This window comes from Cyprinus carpio, chromosome B11, assembly GCF_018340385.1.
Source record: "Cyprinus carpio isolate SPL01 chromosome B11, ASM1834038v1, whole genome shotgun sequence".
NCBI lineage: Eukaryota > Metazoa > Chordata > Actinopteri > Cypriniformes > Cyprinidae > Cyprinus > Cyprinus carpio.
In genome coordinates, this window is record NC_056607.1 from 5,223,302 (window position 1) to 5,242,269 (window position 18,968).

General features: G+C 37.9%; 1 protein-coding gene across 1 annotated transcript in view; it reads right to left on the reverse strand.

Annotated features, from left to right (window-relative positions):
• cpne5b (copine Vb) overlaps positions 1 to 18,968 on the reverse strand; it is a 165,014-nt gene that overhangs the window by 60,681 nt on the left and 85,365 nt on the right. The window contains exon 7 of the mRNA XM_042733626.1: positions 12,001 to 12,064. Within this exon, the coding sequence (XP_042589560.1) occupies positions 12,001 to 12,064 (64 nt within the window). The remainder of the gene's footprint in view (positions 1 to 12,000; positions 12,065 to 18,968) is intronic.

The following is an 18,968-nucleotide window of genomic DNA, read 5'->3' on the forward strand; positions in this document are numbered from 1 at the left end:
ATACACGCTGATGGCTCAACACAAAACCAAGGTTCCCCTTATAGGAAACTCCATGCTGCGCCCCCTAGGGGGAACATTAGGGAATTCAGCCTGCATGACCAGTGTCTGAAGCATGTGTAAAACAATGCCAATCTATTGGTCCACCTGGCCCATGACGTCATAGGCGGGGTTCCCGGAAGTATAAAACATCATCCTCTTTGCTGTCTTCAGGAGCCGTCTGTTTGAAGTGCATGTGATAGACCAAGGCAGGTTAGCGTTGTGGAAAGTGTGTGCCTCCATGTCCGAGTGGCCAATGAGAAGCTTTGTTCATGTTTGTCCCTCTTCTTGAGTGATGAATTGCCAGAAATTTGCATCTCGCAATTCAGGCTGTTCCCGCTGCAGCCGAGGGACGGCGAAGACTTGGATTATGAGATTCGTGGCTTAAGGACATACACAATCTATGTGTAATGTGTCTTGGCCAGGAGCTTGTGCATTCAGTGCTCGAGGGTTCTGGCTGTTATTAAGCTTCTTATTAAAAAAAAAAAAAAAAAAAAAAACTTGACCCCAAAGAACTAGTTAATTACAGACCGATCTCGAATCTCCCTTTTCTGTCCAAGATACTAGAAAAGGTAGTATCCTCACAATTATATTCCTTCTTAGAGAAAAATGATATCTGTGAGGATTTCCAGTCAGGATTTAGACCATATCATAATACTGAGACTGCTCTCATTAGAGTTACAAATTACCTGCTCTTATCATCTGATCGTGGTTGAATCACTCTATTAGTGCTATTAGATCTTAGCACTGCGTTCGACACTATTGACCACAACATTCTTTTGAATAGACTAGAAAACTTTGTTGGCATTAGTTGAAGTGCATTAGCATGGTTCAAATCATACTTATCTGACCACCATCAGTTCGTAGCAGTGAATGAAGAGGTATCATATCGATCACAAGTGCAGTATGGAGAACCTCAAAGGCTCAGAACTAGGGCCATTACTTTTCATGCTTTACATGTTACCCTTGGGAGATATCATCAGAAAAAAATGGCGTTAGCTTTCACTGTTATGCTGATGACACTCAGCTCTATATAACTTTGCGGCCCGGTGAAACATACCAATTTGAAAATCTAACGGAATGCATAGTCGATATAAAAAAACTGGATGACGAGTAATTTCTTACTGCTAAATTCTGAAAAAAACTGGTGTTTCATTATTGGACCTAAAACCTCTGCATGTAATAACCTAGAACACTGTCTAAGACTTGATGGCTGCTCTGTAAATTCTTCATCATCAGCTAGGAAGCTAGGTGTGCTATTTGATAGCAATCTTTCCTTTGAAAGCCATGTTTTTGAGCATTTGTAAAACTCAATTTTTCCATCTCAAAATATATCTAAATTACGACCTTTGCTCTCATTGTCAGTGCAGGAACATTAATTCATGCGTTCATGACCTCAAGGTTAGATTATTGTAATGCTTTATTGGGTGGTTGTCCTGAACGCTTAATAAATATTCTGTTAATCTCTATCTTTATACTTGTATTGAGTTCTTACTAGAACCAGGAAGTATGACCATATTAGCCTGGTTCTGTCAACACTGCACTGGCTCCCTATTAAACATTGTATAGTTTTTAAAATCTTGCTTATTACTTATAAAGCCTTGAGTGATTTAGCACCTCAGTATTTGAACAAGCTCTTATTGCATTATAGTCCTCCATGTCCACTGCATTCTCAAAACTCTAGCAATTTGATAATACCCTGAATTTCAAAAATCAACAGCGGGTGGCAAATCCTTTTCCTGTTTGGCACCAAAACTCTGGAATAACCTACTTAACATTGTTTGGGAGGCAGACACACTCTGTCAGTTTAAATCTAGATTAAAGATCCATCTCTTTAACTTGGCTTACACATAACACATTAAGACATTTTTATTTTCAAATCCGTTAAATGATTTTTAGGCTACATTAATTAGGACAAACCGGAACTGGGAACACTTCCAATAACATCCAATGTACTTGCTACATCGTTAGTAAATACATGTAGAATGCACTTTCTTATTCCGAGGTCACCGTAGCCACCAGAATCAGTCTGTATCCAGATCAGATGGTCACTGCTGTCACCCGGATCCAGTACATATCCAGCCCAGATGGTGGATCAGCACCTAGTGATGACCTCGACATCCCTGAATGTCAGCAAAGACCAGGACAACTAGATGAGCCCCAGAGACAGATTGAAGTGAAGACCTTGTCTCCTAGATGGCCACTGGCAAAAAGCCAACAGGAAATAGATGAATACTCTGCACAATGTGACTTGCTGCATTGTCCCTCTTCTTGAGTGATGAATTGCCGGAAATTTTGCATCTCGCAATTCAGGCTGTTCCCGCTGCAGCCGAGGGACGGCGAAGACTTGGATTATGAGATTCGTGGCTTAAGGACATACACAATCTATGTGTAATGTGTCTTGGCCAGGAGCTTGTGCATTCAGTGGTCGAGGGTTCTGGCTGTTATTAAGCTTCTTTAAAAAAAAAAAAAAAAAAAAAACTTGACCCCAAAGAACTAGTTAATTACAGACCGATCTCGAATCTCCCTTTTCTGTCCAAGATACTAGAAAAGGTAGTATCCTCACAATTATATTCCTTCTTAGAGAAAAATTATATCTGTGAGGATTTCCAGTCAGGATTTAGACCATATCATAATACTGAGACTGCTCTCATTAGAGTTACAAATTACCTGCTCTTATCATCTGATCGTGGTTGAATCACTCTATTAGTGCTATCAGATCTTAGCGCTGCGTTTGACACTATTGACCACAACATTCTCTTGAATGGACTAGAAAACTTTGTCGGCATTAGTGGAAGTGCATTAAAATGGTTCAAATCATACTTATCTGACTGCCATGAGTTCGTAGCAGTGAATGAAGAGGTATCATATCGATCACAAGTGCAGTATGGAGTACCTCAAGGCTCAGAACTAGGGCCATTACTTTTCATGCTTTACATGTTACCCTTGGGAGATATCATCAGAAAAAAATGGCGTTAGCTTTCACTGTTATGCTGATGACACTCAGCTCTATATAACTTTGCGGCCCGGTGAAACATACCAATTTGAAAATCTAACGGAATGCATAGTCGATATAAAAAACTGGATGACGAGTAATTTCTTACTGCTAAATTCTGAAAAAACAGGTGTTCATTATTGGACCTAAAACCTCTGCATGTAATAACCTAGAACACTGTCTAAGACTTGATGGCTGCTCTGTAAATTCTTCATCATCAGCTAGGAAGCTAGGTGTGCTATTTGATAGCAATCTTTCCTTTGAAAGCCATGTTTTTGAGCATTTGTAAAACTCAATTTTTCCATCTCAAAAATATATCTAAATTACGACCTTTGCTCTCATTGTCAGTGCAGGAACATTAATTCATGCGTTCATGACCTCAAGGTTAGATTATTGTAATGCTTTATTGGGTGGTTGTTCTGCACGCATAATAAACAATCTCCAGCTGGTCCAAAACGCAGCAGCTAGAGTTTTTACTAGAACCAGGAAGTATGCCCATATTAGCCTGGTTCTGTTAACACAGCACTGGCTACCTATTAAGCTTGTATAGTTTTTAAAATCTTGCTTATTACTTATAAAGCCTTGAGTGATTTAGCACCTCAGTATTTGAACAAGCTCTTATTGCATTATAGTCCTCCATGTCCACTGCATTCTCAAAACTCTAGCAATTTGATAATACCTAGAATTTCAAAATCAACAGCGGGTGGCAAATCCTTTTCCTGTTTGGCACCAAAACTCTGGAATAACCTACTTAACATTGTTTGGGAGGCAGACACACTCTGTCAGTTTAAATCTAGATTAAAGATCCATCTCTTTAACTTGGCTTACACATAACACATTAAGACATTTTTAATTTTCAAATCCGTTAAATGATTTTTAGGCTACATTAATTAGGACAACCGGAACTGGGAACACTTCCAATAACATCCAATGTACTTGCTACATCGTTAGAATACATGTAGAATGCACTTTCTTATTCCGAGGTCACCGTAGCCACCAGAATCAGTCTGTATCCAGATCAGATGGTCACTGCTGTCACCCGGATCCAGTACATATCCAGCCCAGATGGTGGATCAGCACCTAGTGATGACCTCGACATCCCTGAATGTCAGCAAAGACCAGGACAACTAGATGAGCCCCAGAGACAGATGAAGTGACGACCTTGTCTCCTAGATGGCCACTGGCAAAAGCCCACAGGAACTAGATGAATACTCTGCACAATGTGACTTTGCTGCAGCATGGAATTGAACTGCTGGTTTCATCTGGCCAGAGGAGAACTGGCCCCCCAATCGAGCCTGGTTTCTCCCAAGGTTTTTTCTCCATTCTGTCACCGATGGAGTTTTGGTTCCTTGCCGCTGTCACCTTTTGCTTGCTTAGTTAAAGACACTTAAAATCCAGCGATATCGTCGACTTGATTGCACAGATACTGTTTAAACTGAACTGAGCTGGATGATGACATCACTGAATCCAATGATGAACTGCCTTTAACTGAAAATTGAGTGTTTACTATTGTCATTTTGCATTATTGTATTGTATAATCTGTATTGTTAAAAGCACTATATAAATAAATGAAATGAAATGAAAGTGACATACAGCCAAGTATGGTGACCCATACTCAGAATTCGTGCTCTGCATTTAACCAATCCAAAGTGCACACACACAGCAGTGAACACACACACATGCACAGTGAACACACACCCGGAGCAGTGGGCAGCCATTTATGCTGCGGTGCCCAGGGAGCAGTTGGGGGTTCAGTGCCTTGCTCAAGGGCACCTCAGTCGTGGTATTGCCGGCCCAAGACTCAAACCCACAACCTAAGGGTTAGGAGTCAAACTAGCATTTGCGATCCAAGTCTGCTGCCGAGTCACGGTGAAGACTTGGATCGCGGGATTTGTGTGTTTAAGATGCTCTTTTGGGTTATCGATCCCGTGTATAGCGCTTGAGTCGAACCAATGGAGAGATGCTTGCAAGCATTCTCTCCCAGGGTGTTTCAGTACCTAGAGTGGTTATGGGGAATGGTTCTTCCCGTATTAAGCCAGACGGGTTTAGGAATGAGCTGCCTCCACAGGCTTCTGGGTATTTTTAAGTGGGCTGTCCCTCTGAATCCTGCTTAGTGAGTTTGAGCTGAGTTCACTGCTTCCCCTCTTCTGGGTTTTAAGTGAGCAGTCCCTGCTTAGAGTGTAGCTGTCTGCAGATGGTTATGTTCCAGCTCAAGCTTACTTTGCTCTGGAATAGGGGAACTGAAGGCAGCTATATTCTATCCTGGCTTGGGTTCCCCTTGGCACAAGCTCTCTCGGGCAAGCGCTAAAGTCTTTGTCCTGTCTTCAGCCTTATCTGAGGGAACTGCTATTCGAGGAAAGCTTTGTCCAGCTTTTGTCTAGTGTTTTGGCCACAGCTTATATCAGGCTTTGATCTCGGTCTGATGGTGTTTATGTGTTTGCTCTTAGCAAATAATTTAAGGAGTTCTTGTGAGCTCTTGGTCAGTCACACAGTGCTTCGCTAGCCTACTGTGGGACTGATACAGATTGGGGCCTCCTTAGTTTAGCCATCTAAGGGTGGTTATATTACAGCCATTGTTATGGCAGGATAGGCTTACTTGAAATCAGCTATCTGAGGCTGGCTGTGTCTTACTGGCAGTTGTAGTGAGCCCTCTCCTGGAGTGATCCCTTAGTTCTAGAGCCTAGCTATCTGAGGATAGCTATGTGCTAGCTCAGTGATTGCTCCCCTGCTTAGGGTTTTAAGTAGCGGTCTCTTGAGTCCTTGCCTAGAAAGTGCTATCTCCCCTGCTAGGGTTGTAAGTAGATAGCCCACTCTCTGTGGTCTGGGCAGCTTTGCAGGAAGTTTTTGCCTGGCTATTTAGGCTAGCTGTGTATGGTTATTCTGGTCTACAAGCCTTCATAAGACCTTTAGGACATGGCTATCTGAGGATAGCTGTGTTCTAGCTCAGCAGCTGTTCTTGTTACCGGGACTTAAGTAGCTATCTTTGATCTCCTCTAGGGGCTTTCTAGTTAGTCTCTTCAGTGTTCTTGTGTATCCAGGCTCATACGGCTCACATAACATAGCTATCTCAGGATAGTTGTGCTGTCAACTTGGGTGGGATGTTCCCCTTGATCCAGTCAGGTTCCCCATTTCTGCCAAGTTGTGTGAGCGGCCCATGGCGTCAGTGGAATGGCCCCTTTCTGAGGAAAGGCTTGGTGTATGGCCATGCCTTCGGCCTGCCTATTTACGTCTCCTTCAGACAGCTAAGGTGCCCCAATAGATTGCTGTTATTTCACATGTTCGCAGCATCCCGTTCCATCTCGGGGAACCATGGTTACATGCATAACCCGAGATGTTTTACCATCTCTCACTCTTGGTACATTATGAAAAAAAAAAAAAAAAAAAACACAGCCCTGAGAGTGTCCAGTCCTTCTAGAAAGCAAAGCCTCAGTTACACAAAGCGTATTTAAATATAAATGTGTCCAGCAGTTTTGGGGGTCTTGAATCAATTAAAATTTTTACTACGTGATCAAACAGTTGTCTATGATAATTCATAATAAATCGTAAATATCTTTACACACTGAATTCCTAAATGAATGTAGAATCAACATACAGGAAGTATAGCTCAAATAATATTTGCATGATATTTTAAATAATATTGTTTAGGAAATCAACCTATGAATAGCTTACTTAGTGCTGTCTCTGCAGATAACAATAGGACTCATTAGGAAGTTTTTTTTTTTTTTTTTTTTTTAACACTGAACCATCAATGGTACAGAAATCTGAAACCATAGGTTGAAAATTATTTTCATGAGCCCTTTCTGTTATGACTTATATTAATTGAAAGCTCCATTATTATACTTCTTCACACTTTAATTAGGAAGGGAAGAGACTTTATTGAGCTGGATACTGATTTCTTAGCCGGCATGTGACTTAAAGCACAGAGGAGGGATCTGGGACAGATGCATAACAAGAGTCCACTCCATTGGATTCACGTTACCTTGAGCTCAAATTAAAGCTTTTGGTGTGTAAAATACAGGCAGTGGAGCAAAAATATCTACAAATGAACTCCGCCATTGATACAGAGAGCAGAGAGGGAGTAGAAAATCCTTTTGAAATTGTAATGAAGGTGCTTCACAAGAGCATTGTCCAGTCACAGTCCTAACAAGAGCGCAGTGCACATGATGTAGAACGCTTTAGTATCACAAATGTTTTACAATGAACCCACAGCCACATCACTACACATTTCCCCCTCAAATACATGTTACAATAGCAGTGAGATACACTTTTTTTATCCTATCCTATAGTGTCTAAAATCACAAGATGAGGTGAATTTATTAATGTAAATCAGGGATTTCCAAACTTTTTTGCCCCCCTGAGATTTAGTTTAATATTTCAATAATTAAACAATATTTAAAACATTTTTAATTTAATTTAATTATATTAAATTTACAGACTTATCACCTGGATACCCAGATGTCAAGGCTTTGAGAGTCCTGTTCTATGGTCCGGTTAGATGGATTTAAAAAAAGGAACTAATATAGTTTCATGCCCTGTGTCATTTACATTTCACCAGGTTAGAATAATTTCTCAAGCTTTATGCTTGATTTATTTGTAATACATTATCCTCGAAACCTTGTCAGCTTTCTCTTTCTGCAAATTGTATAGGCTAGTTGTATGGGGTAGTATAGCGATATGACAGCACCCAAAATGCTATCAAAACCTTCCAACGCAGCTCCATTCTTCGCAAAGGTGGATAAAAAGGCGCACTAGATGGCCAGTTTGCATGGAATTAAGATAACAGACAACCGCCACAATTATTACAAATGACTGGAGGTCACCAGGTAATACTAATCCCGTGTTAATAGGGCTTAAGTGTATGTAGTGTGTATTCGCGTTACATGTAGATTTCAATTTCTGTACAGTCTAATCTCTAATTGTCATAACATTTGAATTTCATATATAGAAATTATTTAACCCTAAAAGCTAATTATTTCTTAGTAGTAATTACTACTTTTCTTCGCATTCAAATGAGGGAGGAAATCTTACATTTGTCATGGGAACATGGAGAGCTGCACTATAAGGAATCCAAGATTTTGATCTTCCCTGACTTCTCTGCGGAACTCAAGAAACAACGGGATTAGTTTAGGTCTGTTAAGACCGACCTACACAGAGCAGGTGTCAAATTTAGAATGCTATATCCCTCCAGACTTCTCCTCTCATTCAACAGCAAATCGTGCAGCTTTGACACCCCTGCTGCAGCTTCTACGTTGCATACCACTGTGAAGAGTTGGAATCACCCTTTTCCACAGAAGAGATAAGTTCAGGCTATCCAGAATATGCAAAATGGCAAGACCCCTAGACTAGATGGGTTCCCTGATGAATTTTTAAAAAAGTTTTCTCAAACACTTAAAACACCGCTTCTAAATATGTTAGAGGACTTTTTTTTAATAATGGCTGCCTGCCCTCAACCCTTCGTTGATCTTTTATTTCTTTGATTAAAAAAAACAAAAAACAAAGACAAAGATCCACTTAAATGTGGTCTTTTGAATGCTGATCTAAAGATTCTGGCTTGCAAAGCATCTTGAGTCTGTCCTACCTGAAATCATACATAATGACCAAACTGGTTTCATTCAAAATAGATTATCGTCTCATAATAAAAGAAGAGCACTGAATATAATTTACTCTTCTAATTCTCATCCATTGAAGGCTCTTCTTCTGCTTGATGCAGAGAAGGCCTTCAATCGTGTAGAATGGGATTACCTTTTTTACGTGCTACAGAAATTCGGTTTTGGCAACACATTCATTCCCTGAATTAAATTTTTATGTTCCTTCCCAGTGTACTCAGTTCTAACAAAATGAGTATCCTCCTCTAATTTCCCCTTGAAATGTGGCACAAGACAGGGCAGCCCACTTTCACCTTTGCTTATTGCATTGGTAATTGAACCCTTGCCAATTGCCATTCGTTCTGAAAAGTCTATACTTGGAATTGGGAGAGCTGGTACAGTTCACTAACTCTCACTATACGCTGATGATGTCTTGCTCTATATCTCTGATCCAGCTGTTTCTTTACCCGAAGTCCTGAGAATTATAAATGATCTGAGCCTCTTTTCTTTTTATAAATTTATTATAAGTAAAAGTGAGATTTACCCAATAAATTTTCCAATTTATAATTTACAGACAAGCGTTTCAGTGTTTAATGTTGCTTCTCATAGTTTTAAATACATTTAGATCTCTTTAAAGCTAATTTCACCCCACTCCTCCAGCAAGTTCTGAATGATTTTGCTTGCTGGTCAGCTCTCCTCATTTCTCTGGCTGGACGTGTGAACTCAGTAAATATGAACGTTTTGCCTAGATTTCTGTATTTATTTATTTAAATGCATTCCAATTATTATATCTAAATCTTTCTTTTAGACTTTAAACCAACACAACTCATCTTTTCTCATCTGGCTCAGACCAGCCAGAATTCGGGACATACTTCAGAAACCAAAGTTTCAGGGTGGGCTTGCCCTTCCTAATTTCTTATTTTACTACTGGGTGGCAAATACTGTATACATTCTACACCGTTCTGGTTTCAGGGGCATTTCGGGCTCTGTAATTGGTCCCAGCTTGGGTTAGTATTGAAGAGGGTTCTTGTTTCCCAGCCTCACCAGCCGTACTACTGTGTGGCCCTCTTACTGCTGTCTCACATCTTCCATACGGTAATACCATTGTCCGGAAATCATTACGAATTTGGTCCCAATTTCGAATTTTGGCCTACAACGTTTGCCATTGTTTTCACCTATTAATCATAATCTCCCCCTCACCCCCTCTCTTAATGATAAAGCATTTCATATTTGGCAGACAGCATGTATCGCAGTTGTCAATGATATCTACACTGAAAATATTTTTCCCAGCTTTTCTCACTTAACACAAAAATTCACCCTTCCTAGTGTTCACTTTTTTCTATACTTCTGAAGCTTTGTTGAAAACTAATTTCCCAACTTTCTGAATCTTCCACCAAAATCCCATCTAGATCAAATTCTTGAAGTATCCATAGATAAAAGGGGTGTGCTGTCTACTCTATACAGGCTGATTTCCTCTATTTCTACCCCGTCTCTCTCTTATTTAGCAACAGTGGGAGTTGGACCTCTGCCTCACATCTGAAGATGAGATCTGGAGCCAGATCTTGTCCCGTATCCATACCTCTTCTGTTTGTGCACGACATAGTATTATCCAATTAAAATGTATTTATTGGACAAAAGTGAGGTTGGCAAAAATTAGGCAAGATGTTGACCCTGTATGTGATTGTTGTCATCAAGCCCCTGCAGACTTAATACATATGTTTTGGTTATGTCCATCCATTACTTCTTTTTTGCTTTCAATTTTTAAATATTTTCCCTCAGTGACAAAAACATGGATCGAGCTCTTTCCTTTGGTTGCACTTTTTGGACTTCCTTCAGATGTCACAGGTTTTCCTGGCTTTTTTTAACATTATTAGCTAGACGGCGTATTCTAATGCTATGGAAACAAAGTCTTCCTCCATCTTTTGATGACTGGCTGTGAAATGTTATGAGATTCATTAATCTGGAAAAAATCAGGTACACAATAAAGGGCAATACTGGCATATTTTCTGAAACTTGGGACTCTTTTAATAGTTTTATTTTTTCCTGATTAGGTGAACTGTTCTTCTGTTGTCGCCCAATCTAATCATTAGGTTGTGCTTATGATTGTGGCTTGATTTTGATCAAAAGTTTATTGAGTACCAGTATGTGCACTGTATGTACTTTTAATATTTTTTATTAGTAATGTTTTGTTTGCTGATGTACATGTGTACAATGTACATGTGTGATTATTTTTATTTATTTGATTAATTAATTTATATTTATTTATCTGTATTTTTTTTGTTTGTTTCTAAACTCCGAAAATGTTATTCTGTACATAAGTGATGTACTGTATACTAAATAGGTATTGAGTGTTTTTTTTTTTTTTGGTTTGTATAACTCGGCATTGGGGGTAGTGTTGTGAGAAAAAAAAAGTTAAAATCCTTTAATCTCACATGGCTTTATATTAAAAACAACTACTGTTTTACATTAAAAACAACTCAAAGTACACCAACACATTGCGGTTAACAAGCCTTCATCAGGGTGTCAAACTACAAACATACTCAAAATCAACCAACAATGAACAGTTGTATTTTTATATTTACCAATGTTAATAAAGAAAAAATATATTCTGTAACAAATGTGTTAATCACTGTTGGTTAATGTTAATATTAACTAACATTAACTAGTGGGACCTTATTGTAAACGGCTTAAGAAAACCAATGAAGATGTGACACTTCTGTGAGGTTCACTGTGACTTCTGAGAAGTAAACAAAGTGTACTTTTAACTGTACACTTTGTAAATCTGCTTGCGTTAATGTACACTGTAATGCCATTTAGCTCCAAAGTACTGTAATGCATAGAAAATGTTGTTATATTTTGATTGAATTGACCTTTTCCAATGAGGGTGACGCTCTAAATTGACAGCCCCTGCCTAAATGAGGTCTCTGTTTATTACTTGCTGGACACTGAAGATGTGGACTTCATTTGACACAACGGTTCCCTGGCTCCATCTGCGCACACCTCTTTGAGAGGATCCACTGCCCACCATGCTGACCTGACAGCCTCTTGTTCAAAAAATCCTTGGTTATCTTTATCTTGCAGTTTATCATGCTCTGTTGAGAAATGCTCACATGTCTCCATGACCTTTTAAAATAAGTATTTTTCTATTTTAAAGATCCTCACAGTCAAGACAAGAGTCATTGTTTTTTGTTTTGCATGGATAAATTCATAAACTAGGAAGCTGTTTTCTATCTGCACAGCAGCACTCTGGGCTTTAATGAGACCGAGTGTTTTTAATTGAAGGTCACAGAGTAAATTGCAGGCATCTGCTTAAAACTCATCTCTGCCTGTCCTTGAAGAGAGAAAACACTATGTGCCCCTCTAAAGACACACTGACAGACTTACCCTGCAGTTCCCCAGTTCTTCAGCAGATAAGATGATAGTGCCGCAGTTCTTTCCCGGTATGCCCCTGAAATAGACAGTAAAGATGATATCGAACTATCAGATGTTGAACTCAATGATTACACAACAGCAGTAATTAAGTACAACCCAAGAAAAATCACCATAAGGAGGTCTAGGTCAAAAAGAACATAGTTTTCTATGCTAGTTTCAGGCATAAGAATTCCCAGAGCTAGTGAATAAACTTTTTGATGGTTTTAAAAAAGTAAACTTTATCTTATGTGGGTAACAAATTAAAATGTAATGGCACACAAAAAAAGGGAAAGCAAATTTAATAAGCAGTGAAGCACTTTTGTTAACATATTATAAAAAGGGCGCTATCATACACCCGGCGCAATGTGGCACAATGCAATAATTTAAAAAATATATATGGAAATGATATCAGAGAGTAAAGGTCAATGAGTTTTATTATCTTTTATATAATAATTTTATCTAATCTGTAGAGTTAGTTCATGATGAAAAAAGTCATGCGGTGCAACAATGTAATAATATTTATGACACAATAATGCATGATATTTGTATTAAAAATATTTTTATACACATTTTCAATGTAAAAGTTATTTAGAAAATGATTAAGATGTTTTATGTTATGCAACATTACATTTAGTTTAGTTTAGTTTAATATATATATATATATATATATATATATATATATATATATATATATATATATATATATATGTGTGTGTGTGTGTGTGTGTGTGTGTGTATATATATATATATATATATATATATATATATATATTTTTTTTTTTTTTTTTTTTTTTTTTTTTTTCTTTTTCAGAAGCATTTGAAACCACTATGAATACAATTCTGGGAACTAAAACATACATTTAACCAATTTAAAAATACATAAATACATATTTTCAACACAATTATTTATCATTGTCCCAGGGAACTATGTAATCACTTGTTATACCTAATAAAGCATTATAACACTATTTCTCTTTACCAATAATGTCAGGATCGACAACATTTTCTGATATAATTGCAAGGCATGTGGTATTTATGGGCACACATGTAAAATTTATGGCCTGTGAATAAATCTCAATCCAAGCAGCTGAAGGCGTTTGGCAACTACAGAATGCAGAAGGGGGTTGTGGAATTGGGCTTTAAAAGATCCATCATCTGCACATCCCTGCATTCAGATTCTGGACACTTTTCTCAGCCTCCCATTAATACAGAAATCACAAACACAGTCCCTAAAATGCATAAACAGTTTCATTAGCACTGATGTTGCCCATATGGCTAAGCTCTCCTTCAGGATTCTTCATTTGCAATAGAGACAGATGCATGCAGTCTGTGTTAGCGCTATAGCCATGTGTTCACAACTGAAAATCATTTTGCTAGACATGCTGAAAACCATAATGGCTCCACATGACTTCTGTCAGCAAACATCCTGCTCTGTAGGATAACATCTCCATATCTCCATAAAACAAAGTTACATCATCACCAGATGGACAGCCTGCTTTTTTTTATCTCGAAACCTGTGGATTGTGCCAGTGAAAGAAGAAAAAAACAATAATAATTGACCATAACAACTGGGTTCTCAACACACATTTGACCAAGTTTGTTACAACAACATCACACTTACTGAATGAGGTTGAGCTGGTCTGAGTTATCTCTACTTTCACTCAACATCACTGTGTAAAGAAACATTGGGTGTATTACAGGTAAAAAAAAAAAAAAAAGATCCCTAGATGAACCTGTGGTTAACCTTAAACTTACCAGTCAAGAACCTTAACCACTGACTATGCCATACTACACAAATTTGCATGAAGCTACGACCCCCATAATTTAACAATAAACTTGTTTACAGTCAAACTGTTCTTTTAAACAGTAATCCGCTACATTACAGGATACAAACAGAAAGTAATGTCAGTAAATTCATTAAAGCTATCGTATAAGGGTAAGCATCTTTTAAAAATATATAATTATCAGATTATATGATTCATTTTAAAAAAGTGTTGTTTATCTGGCTCCGAAACAACAAAGATAGGATGGAAGCATTAAACTATGTATAATAGTTAGCAAAAATTTACCCTTAACACTAAAACTATACTGCATCCTAGTTTATAAGTAATTACAAAGCAGTATTTAACTAAATATTTATTTATTAAAAAAAAATGTGATGACAACATTTCTGGAAAAAAAAGAAGTGATGATTCAAATAATTTAGTGAATCATTTTTGAACAAGTTCATGTTATTGATTCATCCACATTAACTAGATCTATAAAACAAATCACATTTCCCAACAGAACTTACATTGGATATTATATGTTGACATAAAACAGTTGCAGAAGTATTAAAAAAACATATATTAAAATTTATTCATATCACCATGCAGTGCATAGACCCTTTATGTAAATTTAGTTGTTTCATTTATATATAGACTTCCATTATCAGTTTTAAGTAGCATAATTTCATCATATTTAGTTTAACAAAGATAAACAATGTCTGCACTTATGAAACTCTGAAACTTATCCCAACAACTTCAGTTACCTTCTGTCAAGTGTGCAGACTGCATTGTGTTTTCTTATGGTTTTAAACACAATGAGTAAGAGAATGCTCTGTTTGGACTTAGATCCTGCAGGTGCTTGCTCACACTCCAGTGTTTGCTAATTGCTTCATTTCTCGTTTTTACATCCCCCGAAACAACAGGAGTACTACAGTAGTTTGTATTATTGTATTATTACAAAAGGGGCCTTGTACAAAATAGCTACAAAGGCTTGTCTAGAAAAACAAACAGGACAGTCTTTCATGTTCACACCCTCAGATGAGCTAAAGGTTGTATTTTTTTATTGTGAAAGGCTTTCTGCTGTTGCCAAACTGAACACTCAAATCACACACAAACATCTGAAAGTATCACCATTATTACTCAACTGATCTAAGCGTTTGACTGAGACATATTACTGACACAACATCTATAATGTGGCAGTATGTGTGTTGTCAAGAAAATGACCACACACCTTGTTTTCTGATTGATGTGTATGTTTTATTATTATTATTATTATTATTATTACAAAATGATTCAGGTGGAACCAATTTAAGGTCCAGATTTGGGCCATGATCCATTATTTCAGATTCCAAAATAGACTAATGCTTACTGAACAGAGTAAATCAATAAATAAACCTAAAAAACAGCCTCTTAGGGTAAAGCGGTTTAATTAACGTGTTTGAAATGCCGAAAACATCTTGCAAGAGCCGAGAAGCCAATCTGTGCAGCAGTGTGGTTCTGAATGCTGATATTATTCCATAATTATGCCACCCAGAGATGAGCAGACAACTCACATGCGCCTGTTTAACTGTTTTTGCTTAATTAAAGTTTTGCAAATATATAACAAAGCCACATCAACATTTCATTCCTTTATGTGCAGCTGAAAGCACTTCATTTGTATGTGGTGTAAACTTTAGCTTACATTGTTACAGTTCACGATGAATGACAAATGATTTTAGGATACATGGCACAAGACTGTGAGCACTTCTGTGTGTGAAGCTAGTTTTCTACAATCTGTTCATATTAATAAGTCATGCTCTAAAATGCTAGAGGTGTCTTCGGTTGCTTCGTTTAACCCAAAGGGCATTACAAATTTGGTTTGGCTTTAGCTCTGCAGTATCTGTTTGCATTTACACCTACACCCTGATCATCCCCAGTGGCTACTGGATTTTTTTTTTTTTTTTTTTTTGATTAGTTTCTGCTCATGAGTATAAATCTACCATTACTTCAGGGTGTGTTACTTATTAGTAACCTGCCAGTTGAGTACATGTGCATTAATAAAATACATCATTCATTGCAAAGTCGCCATGTGATTTGGGCTTTGCGCATAAAGCTCCTGAAACCCAGAAGGGCTGAGATGCTTTGTGCACCCCATCCATATTAAAATCTGAGCTTGACTTATATATTCACTAAGCTCCACTCTGGGACATGGACCGAGATCTAATCAAACGCTTGTGGACTTCTATACTTCCTCGAAACCCCAGAGCTTTCACTCACTGCCTGGATCATGACTCCCTGCTTTACTGCTTTTGTTCTCTTCAGCAACCAGAGCACATAATTACAAACCCAACAGAGAGAAAACTAACAAAAGGTGAAATGTAATAATGGAGGCGGCACTTTACATATTCATCTTATATTTGCCTTGGGAACTGGGGAGATTTGTGTGGGGGTGCGAGCACTAAAACTTTCTTCAGGCGGTGCACAAAAAAAATAATTTACGATTCCTGTCTTTATCTGAGCTTTTCATCAGCTTTTTACTGGATATACATATGGTTTAATATAGAATGTGGCAGTTGATGGTGTAGTGAAGACATACTAGCTAAGATAATTACTAGCAGGAAAAAAGTATGACAGCAGCAGCAGCAAGATACTGCCTAAGCTTCAGGAAAATAGTGAAAAACAACTGGGTCACTGGGTAATACTGTAAACATGGCATGGTTGTTGGTACCAGACGGCTGGTCTGAGTATTTCAGAAACTGATGATCTACTGGGATTTTCACACACCACCATCTCTAGGCTTTAAAAATATCCATTAAGTTGCAGTTCTGTGAACAAAAATGCCTTGTTGATGCCAGAGGTCAGAGGAGAACGGCCAGACTGGTTCAAGAAAGGCAACAGTAACTCAAATAACCACTCGTTACAACCAAGGTTTGGAGGAGAGCATCTCTGAACACACAACATGTTGAACCTTGAAGCAGAGGAGATACAGTGGCAAAAGAACACACCGAGTGCCAATCCTGTCAGGTAAGAATGGGAAACTGAGGCTACAGTTTGCACAAATTCACCAAAATTGGATAATAGAGGATTGGAAAAAGGTTGCCTGGTCTGAAGTCTGGTCTGAATTCTGCTGTGACATTCAGATGGCAGGGTCAGAATTTGGCATAAACAACATGAAAGCATGGATCAATCCTGCCTTGTATCAATGGTTCTTGCTGCTGGTGATGTGATGGTGTGGAGAATATTTCCTTAGTATACTTTGGGTCCATTTGAGCATCATTTAAACACCACAGCCTACCTGGGCATTGTTACTGACAATGTCCATTCTTTATGACCAGTGTACAAATCTTGTGATGACTACTTCCATCAGGATAAAGTGCCATGTCACAAAGCTCAGAACATCTCAAACCAGTCACCAAATCTCAATCCAATAAATCACCTTTGGGATGTGGTGGAACAGGACATTCGCATCATGGATGTGCATTGGACAAATTTGCAGCAACTGTGTGATGCTCTCATGTCAATATAGACCAAAATATTTCCAGGAATATTTCCAGCACCTTGTTTTATCTATGCCATGAATCTATGCCATAAGGAATTTAGGCAGTTCTGAAGGCAAAAAGGAGGTCCAACCCAGTACTGGCAAGGTATATATATCAGAGATGTTTTCTTTCGAGGAGGCAAGGTAGGCAGTGTCTCCTCAAAAAATTGGATGAGAAAAAAATCATAGTACAAAAATGAAACAATGCAAATATTACAAAATATGACATTAAAAGCATATAGATCACTCATTTTTTTTCTAAAGTAAAACTGCTCAACAGTGACACCAAGCAGGTAAAGTTACAGCAGGAGTTCATGTCTCTCTTGCCTTCCCTGAGCCCAGGGAGTTTTAACAGACCCACTAAAGCATGTTGTGGGTTTGGTGGGGGGTAATTAAGAATGAATGGGGGAAAGTCACATTAGAGGAGGCAATGCCTCCATCATGATATGACTGGATATGACTGGTCATGATGGGCTATGATTGGTTCATACGATAAATTCCACCTCGTGTTCATGTGCGTTCTGCATTCATAAATCAGTCTGAATGAACAATATAATGGCATCACACACTTGTATACTGTATCACCACTTTGTCAAGTCAAAATTAAACCTAAAATGGTCTGAAAACATGATTTTTTAGTGAGCAATCAGCTTGTTGAAATTAAACCAAGCTCCGATGACTGATGATCTGAAAACAAGTTTATGAAAAAGAACAGCTGAAGATCAGTTCATAAGTAAAAATATATAACCGTTTAAATAAAATATTTTTAATATGCTACTGCCTTGAGTTATTATTTTGGAATAAATGTGAAATGCTTTAAAAAACTAAAGGATGAGATTTATATTTGTTTTTAATAAACTGAAATAGCCTATTAATTACAATACAATACAAAAAAAATACAATACAGATTTTTTGTTCTGGTAGTGTAAGTAATGTCTATTTAACCAAGAAAATGTGACTGGGACATATATAGTCACGTTTTCTTCTCAATTTCACTGTTTTATTTTTTATATTTTCCCCCTTCATTATTATATCATTATATTATTATGTACCTCACTTACATTTTTTTATTTTTTACTTTATGCCTGAAAAATAGCCAAATTAACTCAGAAATAAGAAGCATGTTGGTGTTTTCTAATAATTATATTAATAAAGTGCATTTTAATATATTTTTGTATACATTAATCAATTCAGGAGAAAAAAAAACAGCATGTTTGTCACTAACCCAACTGGCTGTTGTATAAAAGCTCTTCAGGCATTGTATTTTTCACTTTCTCACTGCAGAAAGTCTTGAGCTTTGTTGTATGAGCAGCTGTCTTCTCTTTGCCAGTTAGTACTTCACAGCAGTGACTACAGCCTCTCAAGGCATTAAAACGTGCAATAAGTCACAGTAATGGGTTTCTAATGTGCTGAGCCTGCTCTGTTGGCTAGCTTGCCACATAGCGAATAACGCCGAAGGCTACTTCTGCTGGCAGTTACGTGGTGAAGTTATCAGCTGTAATCTGAGCTTTCTTCAGGCTGAGGGCCTTGACATCTTAGCAGACGGCACCCTGGTGGTTGTACATCTACACAGCAGGCCCGCATCCATCTGAAAGGCTTAAGAGCAGCTTTTTCAAACTCGCTGGAGTAGGTGATACATCATTCGTGGAAACGGCAAA